The sequence below is a fragment of the Pyrgilauda ruficollis genome, unplaced genomic scaffold (genome assembly GCF_017590135.1).
Source record: "Pyrgilauda ruficollis isolate IOZ18807 unplaced genomic scaffold, ASM1759013v1 scaffold58, whole genome shotgun sequence".
Taxonomy (NCBI): Eukaryota; Metazoa; Chordata; class Aves; order Passeriformes; family Passeridae; genus Pyrgilauda; species Pyrgilauda ruficollis.
Genome location: NW_024527488.1, coordinates 2,777,387 through 2,794,514, shown reverse-complemented (window position 1 = coordinate 2,794,514; position 17,128 = coordinate 2,777,387). Strand labels below are relative to the sequence as shown.

The 17,128-nt window shown below is 39.5% G+C and overlaps 1 protein-coding gene across 1 annotated transcript; it reads right to left on the bottom strand.

The window, feature by feature from the left end:
* Positions 1-153: 153 nt before the first annotated feature.
* On the bottom strand, positions 154-16,173 carry HSPA4L (heat shock protein family A (Hsp70) member 4 like). The gene is given in 18 exon segments (XM_041482246.1): positions 154-846; positions 1,284-1,445; positions 1,789-1,908; positions 2,818-2,925; positions 3,549-3,674; positions 4,023-4,160; positions 4,647-4,748; positions 6,776-6,978; positions 8,199-8,332; positions 8,696-8,802; positions 9,278-9,429; positions 10,576-10,652; positions 10,738-10,982; positions 11,602-11,735; positions 12,619-12,718; positions 14,061-14,183; positions 15,132-15,272; positions 15,871-16,173. Coding segments are annotated over 18 exon segments (2,670 nt in total). The 3' UTR covers positions 154-651.
* Positions 16,174-17,128: the final 955 nt, after the last annotated feature.

Sequence of the window (17,128 nt, the reverse complement as noted above, 5' to 3'; positions counted from 1 at the left end):
AGCAGAGCCATGGTGCTGGAGCAGTTTGCACAATTTGCAGTGAAGACTGGTAGTGGTATGGGAGCCCAAAAAATGCTTAAGCTCGGATTATTCAGTTCCTATGAAAAAGACCGTACAATTCTCATGGTACATCAACAAGATGGACTGGTATGCCAACTAACCTCTAATTTTAATATTTAAATTATAACAATACAATAACTAGAAAAGGTCAGTGCTTCAAGTGACAGGTTTTGCCACTTCAATTCCAATATTTTTCCAAAATAAAGATGCGATTAGATCTACACTTGAGCATCAGTAGTGCAATACAGTATCCTTTCCTGAATAAAGGAGCTGAGGTTTATCCACAATAAAAGCTTTAAATAAGGTAGATTGTTGCCATTTATATATCAATTCTGTATGTTTGATATAAAATATATTGGGAAAGCTTCAACTGACTTATACAATCTACATTTGGCTAAAGCTCCACATAAGCAGCATCAGTGGAAATTAACATCAGAGGTGTACTTAATATAAAACACTTTCAAAACTACTCAGCAACAAATGACAGAAGTTTGGCTAAGAGTAACTGAACATCTGAGGTGTGTACCAGACAAAAAGAATGGACCCTGTGGTTACTTGCACTATTTTAATGAAGTAAAAGAAATGCAAGGTTTAGTCCACTTCCATTTCTCCAGGGGGTTTGGTCTGCTGAGGGTTGTCCTTGGCTGGTTCGGGTTTGGTGTCAGCAGCGCTCTGTCCGTTCACCGGCCCGTTGTGCTCCCCGTTAGCTTTGGCCTGCCCGTCACTGGGAGGTTCTATCTTCGGCTTGGGCTTGGACAGAATGGGATTACAGAAGCTATCCAATTCCTAGTTGTGACACAAGCGAGACAGCAAGGTCATTTGGTGGCACAGCAACTGCACTCAACTACAATGCCTCTAATTTGCTTCTGGTCCCTAATGGCCTGGAATGTCATTGTCAAGGACCACACTTCTCTATTCTGTCAAGTCTAGAAGCTTCCAAAACAGCCTCTCCGGAGGCCGAGGAGCTTTTCTGATTTGCTACAAACCTGTATGTGACAGCCAATTCTGTAGAAACCTGGTGCTGTAACTCAGGACATTTTAAAAAGGCTTGTACTGTAAATCAGGAGCCAGCACTGAAGAGTGCTGTAACTGCTGCCCCCCTATATAGATCTTTTAATAGCTTTAAAATCTCTGCAGATGTATAATTCTAGCTCAGATCTAGGCTAAAATCTGGTTCAGGAAAAACTGATTAGAATGCAACAAGTACAATTATTTTTTTTTACCTTAGATTTTGCTAGTATTTCTGCCACTTTGACAACTGGATCCTGAGTTAGACTGAGTTTGTTCTGGGCATTCATTTTGCTGTTCAACCAATTCATAGCCTCATTAATGTATTTTTCAACTTTCTCCATCTCAGCAGGATCTAGGTGGTCGTATTTTTCATCCTAAGGGGAGAGAGAGGTATTTGTATCACCAATTAAAATATGCTGCTCACCCAATTAAGTTAATTTTCAAAGTTTCAGAAACACCAGTACCAGCTGTAAGTTCAGAGATCCATCTCAAGTGGTACCAGTATAAAAACACATAAATCTCTGATTTATGTTCTCATGAAGCAGCTCTTTCTGCTAGCAATGCTGAACAAGTTTAAAGCTCTCAGGAGCAGAAGTACAACAGCCCTTCTAAAGCAGTGTAAGAGGTAACTTTACAGGATTTGTGTAAACACAAAAGACTCTACAGCCAAACTCAAAACACCTGCAATCACTGAATGGCTAAAGCATTTGGCTTTACCTTATTCTTGTATGCTTCTACTGCTTTCATAAGGAGCTGAATCTTCTTCCCCAGTTCATTTAGCACTTTCGGTCTCTCTTCATGTTCCATGCATCTTTCCTGGATAGGTTGTCCAAATTTCTGGAATAATAAGCACAAAGATCTTTACAAACACGTATTTCCTTTAGTCTGCTCTAAGAATACAATGCAGCATGGGAAGGAAGGCCGCCTTTAACTCCTTTTCTCACCCTTTCAAAGAGTCAAGTCTTTGCATATTGCTTTACCCCAACAACAAAAAAAAGCAGAAATTTAAACACAAGGAGTAGTGACTCCTTTCTAGGGTTGGTATTTGGCTGTTTTTCGCAGAAAGAGCATTTGCAACAGAAACCAGTTAGGCTTTAATGGATGCTTTAATTTTTAAGAAGTTAATCTGAAAACATCTAATTTTATCCACTGTTTGCTTTTTCCTTCTCTTGAATACTGGTATCCAGGCAGTTGCCAGGATCTACACTGCTGTTTCCATTAGTTATTCCTCCCCTTGAGGAAATGTGACTGGAGAGTAAATAGCTGGAAGCCAAGGGCTAGACATGTACATCTACTTCCAATGAAGTGGGTAGTTATTCATCAGAACTTCTATTTTCCCCATCAGATCCTTAAAATCTGAAGCGTTTAGGGTGTGTTTGTCATCAATAATCAAATGATACAATGGAAGCTACTGTTAAAGCACTCCAGAGCCTTTCTTGCTGGATATTAGACCCAAAAATTGATCTTACTATACATCTAAAGAAGATCACTTTTTTCAACAGGAAAAAAAGAATATCTATTCTGGAATGTAATTCTCATTACCCAGGAGTGCAGTCAAACTACTCAAAAGCCTCTTTCAGACTGCAAGTAGTCTGACAGAAAATTCCCAGAGCAATTAAATTTATTGTCATCAGTGACAGTCTGCTTCATTTCAACCATCTTCCAATTAGGAACACAACTCACACTAAACTGTACTTCTAGTTCTAAATATGAGTGAGTTTTCTACAAAACAACTTAAAACCTTACCTTTAATTCCTGAAGCTTATCCATGTATACTTGTTTTGGCTGGTCCTCTCCATCCTCATAAAGCCAGTTTTCTGTGTCCTCCAACATCAAGGTCAGCTTGTTGGAGTCCTACAAAGCAAATTATGGACCCTCCAAGTCAGAAAGGAACACATCAAGTAAGACTTCTCTCTCTCCCTGGCACAAACCCACCCTACTCAAAAAAGGACTGCTTCATCAGCTTAAAATATTCCAAGTGAGAGTGAAGGAAAACAGTAATTAACAGACTTCAAAGCCAAGGTTTTACAGAGATGAGAGAGGCAGGACAACCCTACTCATGTGATTTGCAGGTGAAGTTTACCAGAGTTATAAAATCAGTCCTGAGGCTATTTAAGGCAGTCCATGCACCTCTGAAGAGTGTTCCATATTACCTGTTCATTTCCTTTTTATTCCTACCCACTCATGCCATTCAGAGGCTCATGGTGATCTGTCCTGCTTTCCTATGCTGACCACAGGGTTTTCACTTTCTGCCTGCATCCCTGACCCTTCCTTGCCACTGAGGAGCTTCTCAGGCAGTAAATAACTCTGCAAGTCAAACGTGAGGCATAACTTGAGCTTCACTGCTGGGAAGTCAAGCCATCTCCTATTCCAAAACTAGTCCAAGAGACCCCTGCAGCCTCCACAGAACACATACTCAAAATTTATAAACACAAAAGAACTTTTCCCAACAGCTGAAATGTATAAGCAAGTCTTACTTCTTCAGTGATAAATTTCTCAAAGGCTCCACACAGCTTGTCTCTGAATTCATACACATACTCTTCAACAGCATTCTTAGCATCATTTCGTTCCTTCTCAAGCTTGTCTTGCATCATCATCTTCCCCTAGGGTGGAGAAAGGCACACTGAAAACTGAAAGCATTTTAAGTGTTAAGCTTAGTGACTACTCTTCAAACTGTAGCAGAGAAGCTGGCAGAGGCCTGATAATTCACAATTACTGATAAAAATGTTCACCTCTGTGAAAGTCATCACTACAAGCACAATAGAATGGGTTAAGTTAGTCCAGAGAAATTGAGTAATTTCACCAAAAACCCAAACCACAACCAAAATCTGTTACAATTATGGCAACTTCCTAAAGAATTGTAACTTAGGTAAGTCAATGACTGCAAATATTTTTTAGATACTTATTTATGGAGACATTAATTTCAGGAGTCACTTCTTTATGCTGCTTACCTCATTTTCTATATAGGAATTGATCAGATCTTGTCCCAGTTGCCTACAGAGGCTTGCCTGTATAGGGAGATCAATACTCTTAACTTTTGTTTTAGCCTTGGGCTGGGAGGGATGATCTTGCTTTTCTCCAGAAGTAGCCTATGAAAAGAGTGACACTAGTCAGAAACTTCCAGGAATTGAAATATTACTACCTTTAAGCTCAAAAAAGAGAGACAAATTAAACCAGTTAAGACAGCTACAAATTCAGCTTCTGTAAATTAAGCGCCTAATTATTTCTCTGTATTCAAAATCACTATTACCTTAGTTTGGAACCAAACACATGAAATTAATTTCTTTAAAGAACTGTTAAGTAAACTTGTTCAAAAGCTTAAAAGCATATTATTCTTCACAATGTTTCCTAATCTCCCTAAATTCCATCTTCATTATAAAACCAGGTTAAACAGCAGAAGCCTACTTCCAAGTCTTAATCATGCTATGTTGAGAACTGAAGTGCTATGGTAGGATTCCTTATATCCATTTCAATATAGCTGTCCTCTAAACACAATCTCATGATTTCCAACTAGCAAAATCAGTTAAGTGTGAGAATACTAGGCAAAAAATATCCTATCAATACTGAATACAAACCTTTGTTTCAGTTCCAGCATTTTCAGTTTCCTCATCTGCCTGGTTCTGTTGTTCAGCTTGACTTTTCTGCACACCGTCTTCTTGATCAACCTGCATTTTATCCTGCAGAGAATTACATAACTGAATGCAAAGGTTTGCTGTAAGATTGAGGACTGCTATCAATTACAGTAAATTGCAGACAACATATGAACTTCACAATCAATCTTAAAAATTTATCCTTCACTATGTTTAAACAGGCATTTTGATGTAGTATTTGTATTTATCTCTCTCAAATTAAATGAAAATTCTACTCTGCTTCTTGATGTTGCTGTCTGACCCCATCACATAATTACACTAAGCCTTGTGAATACTCACTTTGAATTGGAAACACATATAAAATGAAATCAAAGAACATTCTAGCAACACACCACCAACACAGGAAACAACAATGGATTCTCTATGGAACAGCCAGAACTATCATTTGCTGTCATTTTTGACTTAAACCTTAAAGTTTGCAACCCAAAGCAGAAGTAATTTAATCACTGCAATGACTACCTGCATCCGCCTCACAAGGCAGTGAAATCAATACTTTAGTGGCAGCCTCTTGGGAGTACATGAGCAACTGTCTTCCCTCCTTGCCACCCAAAATAAATAGAGCCTCACTTAAATTTTTCAGTAGGTTTATCACTTATGCCTTATTCTAAATGTAACAATCTGATTGGTAAATTACTAGTGCAGATCACCTGGTTTAAGTAATACAGTTCCATGTCATCACTGAAGGACACTTTTAATGGCATAGTAATGGGTAAGCCTGGTGTTTTCAGGATGATTCTAATTCTCAGAGATCCAGAGCATTAATAACTTAACAATCTGTAGCTAAGGTCTGAAAGGTCCAAGATGGCCTACATCACAAGGAATTTGTATTTCTGGATTCACAAACTACATATGCATGTAGAGTAATTTACTACTAGTTCTACAAAATAATAAAAACAATTGTTTAAGGATTTCAAACTCTAGCACAGGTGCCTATGTTGCAGTTTAAAGTGGAAAACAAGACTACTTTGACCAAATTTAAAGTTTTGTCACTTGAGTGTAGGAAGAAAGTAATATCTAAATCCTCACTTGCTGTTCTTACTGTTCACACAGAAAAGCCAACAACTGGAAGGAACTGCTTGGCCTACAGGAAATAGCTAGAGAGGGAATAACAGGACACACAGACAAGACAAACCTCCTCCTCAGAGTCGAGGGGATCATCCTCAATACTGAAAGGTAATTGCTGACAAGCACCATTGTAAAACAGAAGATGTGTTAGATGAATGAAGTGCTACAAATGGAAAGCCTGAGCATGGAAGCAGCTACTCTCACACTGAATTCAGCACACTCCCAGTAAGTTCCACATGCCTTTTACACTAGGTGCCAGCTCTAGCACTTCCAGCCTTTGCTCACAAGATTACCAACATCATGTATGGAGCTGCACCATGCTCAGCATTTCAAATATGCCCACATTCCTGGAAAGCAGCATAGTGCTTATACCAATTATGTAATGCTAGTTGTGTAACCATTTGCTCTAATTCCTGTAGAATATCCAACTAAGGTGGGAGAAGCTAAAGCCAACTCCTAGGAGAAAGGCTGTCAGAGCCAGTGCTGGTGTCGCTGTTTCCAGCTCCAAAGTGTTCCCTGGCACCCAGTCCTCAACTCTGCACTGCAAAGGGGCACTTCACTGGGAGCTACTTTCAGGAGGCAGTGCAGTTTTCCATGTATAAAGAAATACCATATATTTTTTACCCATTGAAAACATACTTTGTGAGGAAAAACGTTTAAAATTAATTTGGCAACAGATCTCATTAATTACTCTGCCTTTTGCTAGTGATACTAGATAACACTAAGACTAGTAGAGAGATGATAAAAACAACGAAAAAACTACTTTATTATTTTTTAGAATCCGTTTTTCTATTCTTTGTTCTTAATACCACACTTAAGCAATAAACATGAAAGGTGCTAAATAACCAAAGAAGTAATTTAAGGGTGGAGAAGCAGTAACAGTCAGAAGCCAAACACAGCCATTTACCCTGCAATTATCGGCCATTTACCCTGCAATTATGGGCTCTGTTGCCACAATGACAGTGAAGACGTTGACAAGCTTTACATACCAGCTCCTCATCTCTGCCTTGGTTCTTACTTGCTGACTCGGTGTCCATGGGGGTGTCGTTGTGGTCCCCCTCGACGCTCTGCTTCTCGATGATGGACGCACTGGCTACGCTGAAGAGCCCGTGGATGTTGACGCGCACTTTCACCTTCACCTTGGAGTTGTCGCCGTCGTGCTGGGGACCCACATTCTGAATAGTGAAACGCCCTTGGAAACAACAGAGGTGGCTTTAATTGTTGTCCCAAAATGCACAGAAAGAGGGGGAAAAATCCCCGAACACATTCCTTTAAGGGAGTTAATTTAAACGGCAACTTCATGTAGCTGAAACTATTTGGAAACTGTCTATTCCGCTGACAATCCTACAAAGTAAGCTGCAGGTAGATAAACAAAAAGCTGGTTCCTCGATTATTATCAGTTCACTGGTAATTGCTAAGATAGTTTTGCTTTATCTGTATTTCATAAAAAAAAAGACAGTACTTTACTAGGTGTTCTACTTTTCTCTGTTGCCTTCTGTAACCACCACACTAGAGAAACTACTCTGATTCATCTCAAATGGTTTCTTTTGTCCACATAACTCACACTTCACACTGAAAAATAAAATGTTAACAGAGATAAAATATTCTGCTTAAATTTGATAACATGGCTGCACTACACTTTCTGGAAAATTAATAGTGCAAGGTTTCTGAAAGCAGTGAGATTGATACTTCATTTTGCAACTTGCTGAAAATTTAAGTCTAGATGATGTGCATATGTAAAGGAGAATGTTTCTTCCTCAGGACCACAGACTTCTTGCATAGATAGCCAAACAGATAGCAGCAAATTTGTACCTAATTAATGAACCAGTGAATACAACAATGAATTAAAGACCTTGAGGAGTGTACTAATAACTGCAAAAAAGTAGCATTAGCTAACAAGAAACTTATTTATGCCATCCAATTCTTTAGACTCTACTACAGATGCTTAAATGGAGGAAACATCTATATTTTATATTCTCAGATTAACAGAAAGAGACACGACAGATAGCATGAGACAAGTTATCTGTCCAGACAGGCAACAGCTCCTTTGATCCAATTTCTTTGAAAAACACAGGCTGGCAGGAACGTAAGTTCCTAATCAATTTTATAGAGACTAAAAGAACCAGACAATAGAGCACTAAACTTTGTGCCTACTTCTTTTGAAGCCTTCAGTAACTGTAAAGATAGACAGAAGGTAGAATGCAGAAATTTTTTTTAGGCATGTCAAACAGAGATGTCAATATGGTTTGCTCACTACACTTAAATCAAGAAGCCTGTGCTGAGCCGTTCTAAAGAACCTAAGCTTTTCTGTAAGCTAGAAAATATGGAAGTAACATATCTTACAAGAAAGGAGAAACACTTTTCCAGTATCAACAGGAGTTAGGGATGGGTGTTTTATTCCCATGTCCTTACCTATTCTGGAATCAGGATAAGGCACTTCATGTGGATGGGTATAATAAGCTTCCAAGTCAAAAGGCTCTTTCTTGTGGAAGGTAATTACTTTTGAGAAAGGAGCAGCGTGGTTCTTACTGAAGACTTCACACTCCCTAAAACAATAAACATTAGGTAACATTAAACCTCTGAGCATAACTCAATGGATAATCAAAGTCAAGGTATGTTAGCAATCAGCAGCCCTGCTGACCAAGCAACTGAGTGATTTAGTTTAAGTCAGTTTTTAACAAGAGTTGGAGGTTGAAGGAAGGCCTCTATGTCTCAAAGCTGGACTCTGCATTTTATGTCACACTTATCAAAGATTAGGCAACTTCACCCCAACATTTTAATAATCGTCTTTCCAATTGTTAAGCAGTAACTGGAATCCAAAAGGTAAAATGCTAAAAAAGAAAATTAGAATTTCAACCTTTTTCTTTATATCCAAACACACACTGTTTTGTAGGCACTGTACAACTTACCCTGTTCCTTCTTCATACGATGATTTCCATCTCAATGTTATGGAATAAGGAACAACATCTGTGATGGAAAACTCACGTACTTTAAAAGCTGGAGAAAGAATTGCACACTAGGGAAAAAAAAAAAGAGACCAAAAATTGATTATATCCATGTAGTCAAATAAATAGCAAGTACAATAATTAATACTTATCATATAGGTCATATGGAGGTCCTGCTTATCATAGACTTTTTTTTTTTAAACAGAAACTTCCAAGAGTTAATTGAACTGAAAGACTTAACAAAAGTAACAGATGTTATTTCCCTAGTGATTTTCAGTAAAGATAACCAAGCAAAGGTTCCAGAGAAACAGAAGTGGAACAGCAGAATTTAGGTTCTCAAATTCAACAGGTCTTTTTAACAAGCCCATCCTTCGAACATGACACAGCAAACTAATGAATGTAACAGAATAATTTCCAATTAGTGCAGTAACAAGTAAGACTCTGCATCTTGTCTCAGCTACAGTACCTTTCGCTTGTGGTTAGCTGTATTTCATTAGTACATTATGTTAAAGAAGCAATACTAAAGCTTTATTTCAGGAACTATACCTGCAAGGCACAGCCTCTTGCAACAGCTTCATCAGCATTTAGCGTGGTGCTTATCTCTTTACAGAAAAAGTTAGAGATCTGTTCCTTCACTGCTGGAATTCTAGTAGCCCCACCTACTATTTCTATACTGTAGATATCTTCACGCTGAAGTTCTAGAAAAGAGAGTGCATGCCCTTAAGTTATCATCAAGGTATCAGAAAGCTATCTTTGGACAAAAAAAGAAGAGAAAAAAAGATAAAAGTTCTTATTATCTAGGCATTGTGACAAGCCCTGAATATATTTCATGGCTGAAAAGATCTTTAAAACTCTTTGTCCCTCCTGTAGGCTACAAAGTTTTCTAGTTGCACAAACCTGGGAAATGCAGAAGCCAAGCATCAATGAGAACAGCTGTTCTATAAAGTGTGTTGTCTATCCCCTTTCTGCTCTGCATGAACTCAGAAAGGTGAAACTGGGTCTTCTGCACTACTGGACAGTATCTCACCTCTCCCAAAACAACCCAAAAAAATGAAGCCCAAACAGATGTCATTTTATGTTTGGCTGAATTTTGCTTGCCAAAAGAGAAAAGAAAACCTTTTAAGCCTATATATCTAAAAACCAGCACATTGTGCTTGAATGTTAACTTGTTAATTCTGGAACCAGGATATATGTATGAAGTCATCTCAAACAATAGTCCTTGAACAGCTCTACTCAGCAGTTACTCAGGTTTTTAATTCCTGTATTTGCTATCGAGCCAAGTCACAAGACCAGCAGAATTCTTCCCTTTTAGTTGAAGGTGCTGGAATTGGGGGTAAAAGCTTTCCTGTTAAAGTCTACTTCTCTCCTTTACACCACATTCGGCAAAAAAAAAAAAAAAAAAAAAAAAAATTACTTTGTTATTTGCACATGCTTTAGGTAATTCAATTTAAGAATAAACTGCCAAACTATCAGGTCAGTGAGGACATGTAAGTACCACATGGAATAGGCTGGCCAGAAGGTTGCAGTTAAGAACAGTATCTTTTACCATCATCATTTTGGATTAGTTGTTTGGTGGTTTTTTTTCATCAATTCAGAGTGCCAACCTTTTCCATGACACAGGGTGAATGAGGGTCAATAACCAAGGCTGCAGAGTAGCATGTGCACTAAATGAGGCAGGAATGGGATCATGCATTCATGGCAAGCATATGAATGGAACTTACATTTAACTTTTCAGTATTTAGCTTTGCAATTCTAATAAATACAAAAATACATTGAAAAGATAATCATTAAAGAGATCAGGAATGACTGGATTACTAGCAGCACTTCAAGTAACTTCTACTTACTGGCTTGATCCATGGCTGCTCTTAGAGGAGGTTCCACTCTGGCCAGAAGGGCAGCACACAGCTGCTCGAACTGAGCTCTGCAGGGCAGGGAGAGTGCTTGGTGTTAGCAGGCTGCTCAGAGACCACAAACCCCTGCCCCAGAGTGGGAACACCACCCAGTACCTGTTCATCTTACTGGAGACATCCAGGTCGTTCATGAAGCACTCGATATTGAGGGGAAGGTCAGACGCATTCGCACTCATCAGCTTCTTGAGCTTTTCACATTCCTGATACAATCGCAGCAGAGCTCGGGGATTCTCTTTTACATTCAGTTTGTATTTTGTCCTAAATTCTTCAGAGAAGTAATCTACCAAAGCCTCATCAAAATTCCTGCCACCTACGAAAGGGTCAAAGGTAGTGGCCAAGACCTGGCAGAAGTCAAAGAACAAGATCAGAAGTTATTAGACAAGTTTTCTGCTGCATCATTTACTCGCACAGTGGGAAGTGCCATCATCGCCTTCCACATGGCTTCAGATAGCATTTGGCTACCAGAGACAGGCCCACAAAAGCATTCAGCCTTTAGTAGGTCACAGACAAAGTCTCCAAACCAGGAGGCAAAGACTGTTCAGCTTTGCTTCACATCCCACTAGATTTAGACTTTGAATTGTCTGGGATGGCACCAAAAAAAAACCTAACACCTCAGAGCAACTCAAGACAGTTCAAGAGCCTCCCATAAGTGAATCAGTTGCACAATTACAACACTTAAGAGGCTCCCTGGATATGCAAATATTTCAGGGATATGACACAAAAACCATGCAGTGTCCTTAATTATCAAGCATTTCCAAAACACACTTTAGGATGCTACACTTCTGCATCGTACAAAAACGGACTTGATGAAATAGTCAAAATGTAACAGAAAGGTTTTGTAGGCCACATTTAAAAAATAGTTCCTACAGACATTTATTTTTTAAAAAACTAATCTTTCCACAGAGCACCATTTTGAGTTTTAAATACTTCAGGCTTTTAATGTATGACTTAAAAGATTACCTTCAGTTTTCCCTTGTTAAAAGCACAGATGGAAACCTGATATGCAGAATGCCCCATATCTACAAAGACCACATTTCTTGGCTTCTCTTCCAAGGCTGGCAGATCTTGCTTGTATATTCCATAGGCTAATGCAACTGGAAAACACCAACCCATGGAAGGTAAGGGGAAGGCACGCACAGCTGCAGACCATGCATTAAAAGCACCACCAAGAGACACATACTGCCCATGTTCATCCTTTCTAAAGGCCTTCATAACTCTTATTAAAAAGTCAAAATCATGTTGAAAACACATTTTTTTATTGACAAGAGAGAAAGAAATGTGAAGTGAAGGTTTAGCACTAATAAAGTCTCACCCTGCTTGTAGCCAAATTAACACTGTAATTTATGAAAGTACACAGATTAAGACTCATGCCTACACCTCCCTCCTTTGAAATGCTTTCCTTACAGAATTTTTTTACCTTAGCTTTGAAAAATTCAAGCATGCCCAAGAGATAAAGGAAATGTTTTGGAAGATTCATTTACACAAATCTGTGCTTTCACAACCAGCACTCATTTGGAAGGCTTTTTCAGACTTTTTAAAAGCAAATAAAATAAATCAAGAAAAATAAAAATTACTGACTCAAGCAGCTTCAACTTTAGTACCCATGAAGCATTATGTATTTCTATGCCCTACCTTAGAATTCACCAAAACCCGAAGAGGGGAGTAAATTACTTGATAGAAACACTTGTGCCACTGCTACAGCACACAGGACTGCCACAACTTTAAGCACAGATCCCAGGTTTATTTCCAAAGCTATTCCCAAGTGTGACAGTGCTCAGGTTAGCAAACCCCAGCTCTCATGGTCCTTCCCAAGTGCTGCACACCACCCCACTGCTGTGTTTCCAGTTCCCAAACTGGAATGGGCAGTACTAGCCTGGACAGCTCTCTCCCAAGCTCCCAATTGTGTAAGAGCAGGGTGTCATCACCCTCACACTCAACAGCCTGGACGACCTCAAAGGACAAAAAAAAGTCCTTTACCTGCTGTAGTTTCATTCATCAGCTTCAGACAATTTAATCCTGCAATCTGTGCAGCTGCCATTACAGACCTTCTTTCAGCATCAGTGAAGAAACTGGGGACCTGTTTCCAAAAATAATGACATTAGATATTATAGGATATGGATTTTTTAATTTAGAGTAGTCAGACTTGCCCATCAAGCTATCCTATAAATGTCAGTACCACAAGAAACTGTTACAAGCTAACCTCAAATTAATAAGGCTGTCTGAATAAAACAACTATCTAATTCATTTTAGTGCATATTTTAATTAAAAATTCAAAATATGACAAAAATGAAGAAATGAAGTTGCATCCAGGATTGTTTTAAATAAAGCAGATTTCAATACGCAAAAAATAATTCCTGAAAATGTTTTCTTAGATTGTTTTAATGAGTCTTTCATCTTAAAATCATCACCAGTTTCTGGAAACACTTGTGCAGGACAAAGTCAACCCAACAAACATTCACACACAGCCCCACAGTAAGCCAATGGCAGAAGCACTGCAGTGATGCTGGAATCCAGCTTGAACCTGTATCCCTTTTTCAGCTATCACTGCCACCACAGTGCCAGCTTACAGTGTGCTACAAGGTTCAGTGCCACCAAAAATAGCCACAGCACCATCAGAGCCCATTTAGGATCTGGCTGCAATCAGCTGGCATCTCTTCAGCAGACTAGAGCTCCATTTCGTTGTGTGTTTTGTTGGCTACCACTGTGGGGCATTGCCAAGGATGCCTGGGTGTGTGGGAGGTATTCTCCCAGCTTAAGGAAGCAAAGAAAAAGATCAAAGCAGATTTCTAACAGCTCAAGTACACAGCTTTCCAGTTCCCATGGCTCTGCCTGACAGAGAAGGGATAACTGCAATCCTTCATGCCCAAACTTCCCACCAGGGCCAGTAAACAAAGACCATGTGAAAAGCAGACACAGGACTTCATAGCCAATAAAATGAAATGACTTTTTCAAACAAAGCCAAGTGGTTGGGTGTGTCACATTAATCAGCATGATGCTCAGAGCCCTAAGTTCAGGTGACTCTCAACTGCACTACAACAGTGTTCGCCCATGCAACAAGAAAGAAATTTAACAAGAATTTTGGAAGGTTCTTTGGAAGCAAGAAGGATATGTTTACACCTAGGACAGCTCCCACTTGTAACAAGAACTACAGTAATCAAAAATACTGTCTGTAGCCCTTGGAGACAGACAGACTGCATCAGCTTAAGCACTGTGTCCTTTCTGAAAATACACTCTTGATTTAACAACCTTTCCATCTCCTCACAAATGCTTCAAGAAGTATTCTCACTTGGAAAACCTGCAACAAAGGCCCACTTTTGGGAATATGATTTCTACCTGCTACTTGAACCTCTTACCATGGTATAAATGGTCCTAGTTTGCATAAAGCTGCCTATGGATTGCAATAAATATACACAACTTACTGAAATCACACAGTCGGCCACTGGTTTCTTCAAAGCACTTTCTGAAGTCTCCTTCAGCTTGGCCAGCAGCATTCCTGTGATCTGTTCCACTGCAAACAGTCTCTCTTCATCCATGTACCTCACCTGGAACAGAGAATTGGGATTCTGTAATCAATCACCGCAACCTTGCTCTCAAGATGTGCAACTTCATAATTACAATGAATTATTAATTCATACCAATTAATTATTATTCCTAATGTTGAGCATTGAGACCCACTGAACGCCAGGCTCTAGACACAAGTAACTCCCTGCCTATTGATCTGTGCTCCCTACAACAAATCCACAACAGTTCAGTTTGTTGGGTTTTTATGGTCCTTTTTTTTTTGTAGGAAGCTTAACACCTCATTTACCTCAAGGGACTATTCACAATGATACAGTATTTCTGCTGCTCGTGTATTTTGAATTTAAAAAAAAAGCAGCCAAAAAAGAGCACAATATACGTAGGATCACATTGTGCTATAACACAGGCTAAAAATAAAAGTTTTGGAGCAAGCCCAAGGAACATTTGCTTCCTGCAACAGTCACTCAAGCACAGGAGGCAGGGAAGGGGTAAACCAGGCAATTCCAACAGTCCTGCCCTGCTTAGGAAACGTGGTTGAATCCTCAGCCTCCATGGGAGGTTCTGTGTCCTGAATTCCTAACAAGCTATCATCTCTCCTGCAATCCCAAGCATTCCTGCCATTTAGTTTGGAAGCAAATGAAAGATAACTTGTTCAAATTTCATATTCAGAGCATTATGTTGTTTTCCTGACACTTGGTCTCTGCATGTCTGATGGGAACTAATAATCTCACACTGTAATTACACAGATTTGAAGATAAATCTAGTAAGGCCAAGTGAAAAGCTAATGTGACTTAGGAAAACTAAAATGATTGATGAGAAACCTCAGTGGACATGCTGGAGAAAGTACAGACTTGTTCAGAGACACCAGAATGTATTTAGTTTTCTAAAGGACCACAGAGGAAGTTAAGTGACAAGGGCCCAAAGTGCTCATCTCTACCACCAGGGAGACTCCACCCAAAGCTCTCACTCACCTTTACTCCTACAGAGCCATTTGGCATCTTCTGAAGTTCATAGGGAAGTTTGGCCCTCTCAGCTTGGATGTAAGGATCTTCAAATGCTCTTCCATGCAGTTTTTTGAAGCCATGGACTGCATTTTTTACATTTGTGACGATCTGTGGCAAAGATATTTTCATTACCCATGACATCCTGATACAGAGGGCTGCGCAGAAAGGCATTTTTCATGTTGGGCTTAATGCACACACTGACCTGTGTGAAGCCCCACACATTTCCTAAATGCAATGTGTGAGGAGAGTGAAAGAATCACCTACTTTTTAATCTATGGCCCCTATTAGAAAAATTGGTATGTACTTCTCTCTGTAATATCCATTTAACTTGCTGCCATCAATTTTCACTGTACCTTTTATTTTAGAGGAGCTTTCTGATACAGCATGAGTGATTTAAGATCCTATATTGCTGCAGTGGCTGCCTGCAGGAACTAATGAAGTTATTACCTACATTAACCTTAAATGAACCTTGAACAAATTAACACATTTCCCTTCCTTTAAAGTTTTCCTCTAATTCATATCCCATCTGGATGTAAAGCCTCCCCACACCTATTCTCTCATCAGGACAGGCTTTTAACCAAAGAAAGATCCAAAACAAACAAACCCCAGTGAACACAGTATTTAAAACTATCAAAAGAAACTACTACAGAAGCATCTTCTCCAAGATGAAGTTGTTTACCAGTCAAAAAGTTTTTGATCCATTTACCTGGCTCTTTGCTGCATTCCCAATGGCTCGGGTCTTGGATCCTAAAGATATACATGCTCTAAGTAAAAAAAAAAAAAAAAAAAAAAAAAAAAAAAAATCAGCTTTAAAAGAAAACATCGTAAAATATTTCTATGGTAGTTTAGAACACCCACAAAAATTCAAACAGCAGGACATGGATGTGTTAAATAACAGCATTACTGCATGAAGTAAACCAGAACCTGAAATGGAATTCTTGTTATTTTGTTCTTTGTAAATTAATTTAGAAACACCAAGCAACTGCAACTGTTGCCATTTTAATTGCATTTAAGGGATTCTGTGAAAGCTGAAATGTTCCACATATCGCATCACGAAGGAAAGGTATTGATAGTTACTTCTGGATCACAGGTTAAAACCTAAGAAGCCTGTGAGATTTCATTCAAACCCCTGAAACTTACCGGCCAGGTTCTCTTGACTCAACAACCCTTGAGTCTCACAAGGCCATATTCACACTCAAGAGCCCTTACCAACAATCCTAAAACAACAATTAAAAACCCACAAATCAAGGGAGCTGAGAAAGTGAGTGAAGTGCTTCACAGCTGAGCACTACCAGGTCCCTGCTGCGAACATGCACAAAGGGAGGGACCTGGCGACAGCTCCCAGGCACGCAGGGCTCAGGAAGCTCTGCTGTAATCCACAGCTCCCTGCAGCTTCTTGGCCACCAAGAACACCCCCCTGGATCAGCAACGGCTGCCTCAGGCCCCAGCCACCATCTGGCCTCTCAGCACTGCCTTTGGAAGTGTTCTTTTCTATTCTGGAAGTTACCAACACCGCATCTTCACATCACAGACCTGAAATACAACTCTGCCCCAAAAGGCAACCGATCTGGCCACAACCATTCAGGAGTACCAGAGAAGCCCAGGTTTCACACAGCTCGAATGTAATCGTTTAATGCATGCATAAAGGTCACTCCAGCAGACTGCTTCCAGCTTCCCCTCCATCACTGCAATGTGGCAGTATTTTCTAGCTATCTTCTCTGTGACATCCAAAACCTTCTCCAGATTTAACTGCTGCAAACACACGAGGCATTTCCCTACATTTCCAAATAGGCAGTTCAGCTTGCACAAACAACTTTTACAATTTTTGACGTCACAAAGCTACAGTTCCCCAGTTATGCCTTGTGACAATTAGTGGAAGTCAGATAAACCAGCAATTTCCACGGCAAGCAAATGATTTACAAACGAATGCTATTGCATCACACCTTTTCAGTGCAGGAATCTGC